We start from the raw sequence: 9,620 nt of genomic DNA on the forward strand, positions 1-9,620 counted from the left end.
CTAAACAGTTTTTTTATTTTTTATTTTTTATTTATTTTTTTGTTTGTTTTGTTGTTTTGGGAGGTTTGACTCAGCAGTAATAAAGTCCAGACAAAGATAATTCTGAACAACAAGGTGTACAGTAAAAAGGAATAAAAACTGAATAAAACTGTCTAACAGTTGTGGTGTGGATGAACCCAAATGCAGACAACTCAGGGAGGTTTGGGATAACAAATAAAACTCTTTATTAGACATCTTTATTAGAGACATCTGAGTAACATGTACAATGATCTGCTGCAGTCTGGTTGAACAGAGGTGAGCAGGAAGTGGCAGCACGTCACGTTATCATGAAATGTAGTAAATATTCAGCTGAAAGAAAATATCTTCTGGACCAAACACAAGTATCAAGCCCAGTTTGAAGACTGTTTGGATTGAGGATCCAGTAAATGTGGACTCTGTTTTATGTCTTTCCTGCAGTAATGAGTCTATTTAAGAGGATTTATGAAGTCATAGTCTCTAGTACCTTTAGGTGGTGGGAATGCATGGGATGTAAGCTGCCRTTAAACACCACAGAAGAAGAAGAGGCAGCACCTGTGATGTGAGTGGTAGGCTGAAGAACACTGAGGGCAGAATGAGTACGACACTGGAAACACCCAAACAAAGATATCTCAAGGATTGATCTAAACATGAGATACAGAAACAACAGAAGATATGAAGCTAAACTAAAACAGAAGCACAAGTAATAGAAATGCAGTATAATAAAATAAACTCAGAGAACAACTAAAAACACACAACCATGAGAAAAAACAACATACAAAAACAATTTGTTGAAAAGATGAGCTCATCGTGTTAGTGTCTGTATTTCAAAAGTCTGTCTCATACAATGAAAACCACATGAAACAAACTGCTTTCTTAAAATAAAATGCAACCAGATCTTAAAACGGAAAATAAAACAGAAGTTGGTCTTAAATCCAGTTTGTTTTTGCTTCACCTTGAAACTGCAAAATAAAAGATGTAGCTCTCAACATTACAAATTCAAATCCTTGAAGAAAAATGTGCGTCTCTCACCACCTTTCAGTTTTACAAAAAGTCATCTTACTTTGAAAAGTTTCATCTGTTTTAATTAAAGTTGGAGAATCCCCTGATCTCACCTTTAACATTGTGAAWGACTGTCAGATACTTCCAGATCAACTTATGAGTTACTCTATAAAACTGAGTTATAAACATTTGACTAAAACTGACTAGCTGTGGTGTATTTTCAGTTTGGTTGGCTCTAGAAGTTGTAGATCAGGGCTATTCAGCTAAACTGCTCCGGGGGCCACAGTTACTGCCGGTCAGCAGCTGAGGGGCCGAACAACCAGCAATTAAAGTTATGTAAATAAACCAAGTATTACAAAGATCTGTTACCTTTGAATTAGTTTATTTTGCTGCATTTAATCATGAAAACAACATATAGAACCCTATAAAAGTAGTGATAATTACACATTGTCAAAAACAAAAAGAACACATTATGCCTTATATTTGACACAAATAATATTTAGACATCTCTGACTAAACCAATTTTATTTTCACTTTCATCATTTTATCTTCAACTGCTTGTAGTTTTAACTGTCTTGAGTGTTTAAAGAAATGGTTTTTACCAGCTTGTCGTCAAGATTCTGACATTTCTGTAGATATCAAACTTGTCTATGTTTAACTAAAAGAACTGAGCGTAATTAAAGTAGAAAACTGGAGGTTTGTGCTTAAGAGATAAATGAACCAATTGGTGGGCCGCACTTTGGTCACTYGCGGGCCGGATTTGGCCCGCGGGCTGCCAGTTGAAAAGCCCTGTTATAGATGTTCATCCAGTGATTATGTCCTGAAAGTTTGATCAAAATCTGTTCCATGGTTTAGGAGATATTTAACTAAGTGAAGGCTGACGCTCAGCCTGAAGTAGGCCTAGCTCAAGTCTTCTTCGTCCTCCTCCTCAGGTGCTGCTGTGGGTCCTCGTCTCTGTGCTGCCTCTAGTGGACGGAGCTCATATGAGAGGCGGTGGTTCTACGGTGGGTGCCGGATCGGTCTCGGGCCACACTGCGGGGCTGCCAGGAGACCAGGAGAAGGAGCTCCCTGTGACCCTGCCAGAGGTGGTGGAGGACAAGAAGCAGGAGATGGACCCATACTCCACGTGGCCTGCTCTGTATGGTACTGACACTCTAAGATCTGTCAGCAGAAACGATTTCAGAGCCAGATTCAGGCGTTCAGTTAGAAGACGGTGCAGCAGAAACACTGAGAGCTGAAGGACTGATGAAAGCTGCTGACAAAGATGAAACTCGTGTTAAAGCTAAAAGACGGAGAACAATAGCTAAAGGCTAAAAAGAACAAAAAGCTAACTGAAGTACCAGAACAGGTGGCAAAAGAATAGCTGAAAATTAAAACTAACAAAAGTTTTGCTAAAAGTAGCATAAGAAGACAAAAACTGAGCCAGTTTGCTGAAGTAGACTTCAAACACAACAATTTGGGAGAAATTACAAAGATCTCAAAATATTTCAACAAGGAAAATGCTTCCTTTTTTTAGCCACCTCTTTCCTTTCTGTGTCTCACAACCTGATCCGTATGTCCCCCAGTCACTGTGTGAGAGGTGGAGGACACCTGGACATGTCTCCAATGTGTCACTGGGACATCTGAACAGGTCTCCAGTCCATCACAGGACACCTGGAGATGTCTCTGGTCCATCACACGGACACCTAAGCAGATCTCCAATGCATCACTTGGACACCAAGACATGTTTCTAGTCTGTCCCAATCTGCTATCTGGTTAATATGAGACATAAAACCATTAAGGTTTTTATACAATCTGGTTAATATGAGACATAAAACCATTAAGGTTTTTTATGCAATCTGGTTAATATGAGGAATAAAACCATTAAGGTTTTTTATACAATCTGGTTAATATGAGACATAAAACCATTAAGGTTTTTTATACAATCTGGTTAATATGAGGCATAAAACCATTAAGGTTTTTTATACAATCTGGTTAATATGAGGCATAAAACCATTAAGGTTTTTTATACAATCTGGTTAATATGAAACATAAAACCATTGTTTTATGCAATCTGGTTAATATGAGACATAAAACCATTAAGGTTTTTGTACAATCTGGTTAATATGAGACATAAAACCATTAAGGTTTTTATACAATCTGGTTAATATGAGACATAAAACCATTAAGGTTTTTATACAATCTGGTTAATATGAGGCATAAAACCATTAAGGTTTTTATACAATCTGGTTAATATGAGGCATAAAACCATTAAGGTTTTTTAAACAATCTGGTTAATATGAGACATAAAACCACTAAGATTAATTTGAGAGAAAATGACATGGGCTACAATAAAATAGACCGGACTCAGGCGGTAGCAGATTGTTGCATTTCAACATATATGGCACTGATTACCCACTAGGGGGCACTGTCGAGGCAGTCTGAAGCCATTCTATGGGACTGATAACCACTAATAACATCCATTTAATGGACTGATAACATCCGAACCGGCTGGGCTGTGCGATAGACGGTATGAACAACAGCACAACACCTGCTGAAGCTGAGTTAGAAAAACATGATGAATACAGATGATAAAGACAGCACATTAATACTGAGTCAGAGTTATGTGAGAAACTGTAAAATCTTCTGATAATTTATCTGTATTTCATGTCTTTACTTCGCCACCACCTCCTTTCATTTTCTTTCCTTTCAGAGCCGTTTGTAATGGATGAGATGGATGACCATCACAGTGTCCGCTGGGTGGGGCGCTCCCCACGCTCCTCTGACCCCACACAACCTCAACCTAAAGGATCGCAGAAGAAAAAGAAGAAAAGGAAGAAGAAAGAGGAGGAAGAAGAGGAGGAAACGGCAAATGGGGACAGAAGGGGGAAAGGTAAAAGCAGGCGCCCGAAGCAGAGCAGCAGAGACTGCCGTGTGGAGAAGAAAGAGATGAGGGTCCGAGACCTGGGTCTGGGCTTTGATTCAGACGAGACCGTCCTTTTTAAGTTCTGCGTGGGCTCCTGCCAGTCTTCCAGAACCAACTACGACCTGGCGCTTAAGGCGTTGCTAGAAAACGGCTCGCTGCCTCGCCGCACCGCCCGCAAGGTCAGCAGCCTGCCCTGCTGCCGGCCAGACCGGTACGAGCCGGTTTCCTTCATGGACGCTCAGACCACATGGAGGACCATCAAGTCCCTGTCTGCTGCCAGCTGCATGTGCATGGGCTGAGAGGGCGCTGCCACACGCCGAGCACAGGAAGTGACACAGACCGTTTGTAGGGAGTGGCTGGACAACACAGGGCAAAGGTCAGAATCATCGAGTGAAGGGGGAGGAGCATCAGGGAACGACAGCTGCCTCTGCAAATAATGGTTCTTCATAAAAGAAAAACTTCTGGTGTGAAAACTGTTTTGTTTTGATGTGGGAGAGACCCAACGACTGAAGCTCAGAGGTTCTAAAGAAGAAAAGAGTTAACGGATTTGTTGATGTTTGAACGCTAACAGAACAGATAAATATGACATCACTCCCACTGGTGACATCATCACTTCTTTCCAACCCCACCCCCCTCCACAAACAGGGACATCATGTTTGATCTTTTCTACGTTCAGGTGAACTCAGCCAAATGGATGCCATGCATCTTCATGTATTACTGTGTAAAAGTAAAATATGTATTTATTTCAGATAAATTATTTATTTATTATGGCTTCATATGAGAGCTGATTTTATAAACTCTTTAATGTAGATAAATATAGATCTATTTATTGCCAAGATTCACATTTCATGTTCACAGATGCTTCTGCTTTTTTACAATCCTGTTTTATTCACGTGAATCTGAACCGGGCCAAAGAAAAGTTCTGATTCTCCTCAACACAGATCACATGGACTCGGCTGACACGATGGAGCGTTAGCATTCTGTTTAAACTCTTACAGGTAATCACGTTACTTTAAAGGGATATTTCAACCATTGTGAAGAGGGGAAATGTGAAAATGACCAGTCTGAACCAGCAACATGTATCAGAACAGTAGATCAAATGTTCTTGCCTTCTCGTGTTGTTGACATTTGAAGCCAGCAGGACCCAGTTTGTTGGGCCTGCCATGTTGTATGTTTGGAACCAGAGGCTCAGAGCCTACCTCTATACACACTTTCATGGTACATAAACTTTAATTTGAGCATAAAAAACTATCATTAGATGAAAACAACATCTATCTTCTTTATCCATGTTTCTTTTCCAYGCCCCAGGGAGCTGGTGTCTCCAGCAGTGTGTGTGACATGAAGGGGACACGAGGATGACAAATATCCATCCATCCAAACAGACCTGGTTGCATTCACTGGACCTAATGAGTCCTTAGATGCAGGAAGGGACAWTTTTTTTTATGTGACGCTCCAGTCTTCTGCCTCAATTAAAAAAAAGAAACACAAAACAAATGGAACACTAATCAGAGATATAAGAATCTATCTGAAGTATTCATCCATCCATTGTTTTTACCCTCTGTTCTGTGCAGACTTGCAGAGAAGTTGGTTCTTATTTCCAGTGGTTTTTGGGTAAGAAGCAGGGGACACATGTCTCTAGCACTTCATGGGGACACAAAGCCTTTTTGCACTGCAAGGCCCGGCTCAGCCCGAGCCAGCCTGGCTTCAAACCTGGCTTCAGTGTGTTTGCATGGCCTGGGTCCACCCTGATTTCTAGAACCGCAAGAAGTGCTGCTCGTCCTGATTTGACATCAACTACTGTTGCTCATTAGCTGTGTTTCCATTGACCATGAAAATGCTTGWAGTGTCCAAGAGTGGGGGGCCTTTTCTCAGGAATGCACAGATGTGATGCCTCTTAGTTTCCAGCTTCAGAACTCGGCATATACAGTATTACCATATTAGGAAGAAGGTATACCGTGACAAGATTTATGGTACATCTGTGAAAGCCTATAAAGAGCCTTGTACGCCCCTGCTCTTGGCCTTCGTCTTCATCTTCTTACTTGGTGAATCATTTGGCATTGAAGGCCACAATTTGGTTTTTGGCTATAATCTCCTGGACTGCAAAAATAATGATTCTTGCTGTTCAACCAGCCTGTTTCAGAGTTTCTCTCTTCATTGAGCAACAGCAGTTCCCCTTCAACCAGAAGACGTGGTTTTCACCTCATGCTCAAATTAGAATTTCAAAAATAAATTTGCTCAATGGAAACATGTCAGTTTTGAAGAAAATTATGTTTTTCAACAAAATGTTTTTGTGCTAGGATGAGGTGGTTTTTTGGTCGTATCGAAATTGATGTTTTTCACAAAACTGCAATGGAAACACTTTTTTCACATCACAGGAGTCACGTGATCAACAACCGACTGTTTCTACTGGTGAAAAAGAYGATGATGAAGAAGATAACAGGAAGTAGAAGTAGTAGTAATATCACAGAAGTAGTATAAAATAGTAAACTCAGCGACTACAATTTCCCAAAAACACAGCATACGTAGCCGCTCCCAAGTAGGGACTTGTCTCTGGAAAGCCTCGATAAAAGACGCCGACGTCTCCTCTGATGATGAGCGCTAGTGTCGTGGTAGCAACATGCTATGTGTTTACATCCATCGCTGCCATGTTTGTAATGACTTATCATGAGAACAAACGTATTCACGTGACTTTAATAGCATTTCTTACTTAATGAAAATACCGCAATTGTGAAACTGTGTTTTCGACATTAACAGAATGTCGACAAAGTTTTGCGCACATTTGTAATGGAAACACAGCTAGTGATTGGTTTGTTGACTGTGGACTTTTGTCAAACACACGAGTTTAACTTTATAACAACAGCAGCGAGCTACCAAGCAAGTTTGGTGTAGTCCATTGTTGTGGTAAATCAAATGAAATTAGATTGTGCATGTTTAATATGATGATCCCACCCACATCAAGGCAGCTTTCTGCTCAATGCAAACACAACCAGGGCCAAGGTAGAGTTACCCCAGGCCCACTGGAGGCTGCTGGGCTGAGCCTTACAAATGATACATGGCTTCAACTTACACAGCACCTAGGACGATGCCCCTAACCATTGGACCACAGCCGACCCCCGGTGTTATGTCATGTTACGTTACAATGCAAAAATGCCTACTGACAGGTCTCAAGTCCATCACAGGGACACACAAACAGCCATTAAGGACACTAATTACCAATGAACTTAACATGCATGTTTTTGTTCTGTAGGAGGAAACACACATGCAGGGGAAGAACATATACTAAACATACTAGAATAACTAATATCTGAACAGACAGCAACAAAATTACACTACATAAAAACAAATCTCCTGAAAGAAATGATCATTGTTGTATTACTCATTAATAATGGCAAAGTCCTGTCCATTTATATGGAGAGTAAACTAAATAATTGAGGCTAAATAAACAAATATTTGTACTTGGGCCATATCCTGTGGGGACCCTGTGGGTTTCTGTATGTTCTCCAGTTGGAATTGATGCTGATGGTCCAAACACAGCACAGATCAAAGTGGATCGCCTCCAGGCTTAAAACAAGTCCAGACCACAAAATTTATCAGTGGTTCATGTGAGTGCTGTTTTAGAAACTTTGCTCATTGTTGTCTGTGTCACAGTACATAGTACACAGTACACAGTTCTTTCTGTACAATTCTGAGGTTGTCTAAAAGCACAAATAGTGGCAATAATGAGCTGCAATACTTTGATAGGAATTTCATATTTTTGTCAAAATAGCAATGCAGTGTAAAGCTGACAGCAGTGTAAAAGTAAATAAAAAACAGAAATGTGTGTTGGGATGAATCCTTTTGACGTAAAGATTTAAGCTGTGTTAAGACAGAAACACAATCAGGAAGAGAGTATGCTCAGACMATGTTGTCCCTGTTCAGACCCCATTTTTCACTTCATTTTCAGATATCAGATTTCATTCAGATTGCACTAAATACATCTGTACAACCTCATTAAGTACACATGTATGACCTCATTAAATATATGTGTACAACCTCATTAAATACATGTGTACAACCTCATTAAATACATGTGTAAAGTCTCAATAAATACATATGTACAACCTCAATGCTCACTGAAAAGGTTTTTATGCAGACCACCAACACTGGTGTCCTGGACCTGTTTGGATGGTCTGACTGCAGTTTGTCACGACGCTGACCTGAGGTGACCCCACACAGTCAGCAGAATTATGACGTGGATGTTTCTGGTATTAATGAAGGTCGGCTGCTGGTTTTATTAAAAAGTAATCCTTGGGAATTTTCTCAAGATGAAACTTTTTTTGTCAGTTTGATTTGTTTTTTTAGTGAATAGTTTCAATGAACTGTTTATTACACATGTGTCAAATACAAGGCCCGCGGGCCAAATGTGCCCCATGGGTGACTCCTGTGTGGCCCGCCGGGGGGAAATATTAGTTTTTTTTACTTAACATGAAAATTGTTTCTTATATCAACTGTAAACTCTAAATTTATAATTAAATGCAACAAAATTAATTTAATAAAAATAAATAAAAAACATCCTTTCCCTGAGCTGTTGGCTTGAAGTAACTGAGCAGTTTAGTTGTATATCACAGTACTAATGTCTGAAAATAAACTGCTTAGTCACCATCAAACATAAAGTAAATCTGACATAATGCAGCTCCTCACTGGAAACTCATCAGTGAGTAAAACTTTATTTGTTTTACTTTAATAATATTTCTGTATTTATTACAGATTTAGTCAGTCGTACACTTAGTTCTTATTAGTGTTTAAAAGAGGACGTGTTAAAACTGTTTAGTCAAAGTTAAACATGAAACATCAAAGTTCATTACAACTGGCCCTTCGAGGGCCACCATCACTCTCATGTGGCCCTCAGTGAAAATGAATGTGACCCCCCTGATCTAGGTGCTATGGGTTTAGCTCCACCCCTGGTCTAGGTGCTATGGGTTTAGCTCCACCCCTGATCTAGGTGCTATGGGTTTAGCTCCACCCCTGGTCTAGGTGCTATGGGTTTAGCTCCACCCCTGATCTAGGTGCTATGGGTTTAGCTCCACCCCTGGGATGTGGAGCTCAAGCAATCGGCCGGGCTCACTGTCCAACCTTGTCCAGGGGGAAGTGCTCAGTCTATGAGATGTAGATCCAGGCTGTAGCAGGCGGTCACTCCAGACATTGCTAACAGTTGCTAACAGGCAGCGAAGTTGTCCGAGTCTGCTTGGACATGTTTCCAACTTTAATCAACTGATCTCTGTGGTGCGATAAACATTTTCTGAAACTTTTGTGTGTGTTTGCTTTTTTTTGATGATGAGAGAGGGGTATATATTTAACCTTAAAAAAGCAAAATCCAATTATTAAACTAGCTGTGTGGTCAGGCTCGTCAGCGGTAGCTCTAAGTGATAGAATTTACCTGAGAGGTTCATCAAAATCTGAGCTGAATTTTCTTTTCTTTTCATATTTTACAGACAACAAAGCCCTGCATCAGAGGTTAGCCTCCTCCGCCCTCCCATCTGTTGTCCAGGAAAGACAGTAAACATTGAAGAATGGCCTGGACCAGACCCACACTCTCACCATCCAGGGTGCTTAATCTGCAGCATTACCACAGCACAACTACCCCGTTGTCTTCTCATGCTCATATCTCAAAAAGCACCAAACAGATTTATATTAGAGACTTTCAGGAAATGTTCATGAC

The 9,620-nt window shown here is 40.4% G+C and overlaps 1 protein-coding gene across 1 annotated transcript in view; it reads left to right on the forward strand.

Annotated features, from left to right (window-relative positions):
- LOC106531424 (glial cell line-derived neurotrophic factor) overlaps nucleotides 1-5,192 on the forward strand; it is a 79,974-nt gene extending 74,782 nt beyond the window's left edge. The window contains exons 3-4 of the mRNA XM_014027291.1: nucleotides 1,950-2,160; nucleotides 3,710-5,192. Of these exons, the coding sequence (XP_013882745.1) occupies nucleotides 1,950-2,160; nucleotides 3,710-4,221 (723 nt within the window). The 3' untranslated portion in view covers nucleotides 4,222-5,192. The remainder of the gene's footprint in view (nucleotides 1-1,949; nucleotides 2,161-3,709) is intronic.
- Nucleotides 5,193-9,620: the final 4,428 nt, after the last annotated feature.

Source organism: Austrofundulus limnaeus, unplaced genomic scaffold (genome assembly GCF_001266775.1).
Source record: "Austrofundulus limnaeus strain Quisiro unplaced genomic scaffold, Austrofundulus_limnaeus-1.0 Scaffold631, whole genome shotgun sequence".
Taxonomy (NCBI): Eukaryota; Metazoa; Chordata; class Actinopteri; order Cyprinodontiformes; family Rivulidae; genus Austrofundulus; species Austrofundulus limnaeus.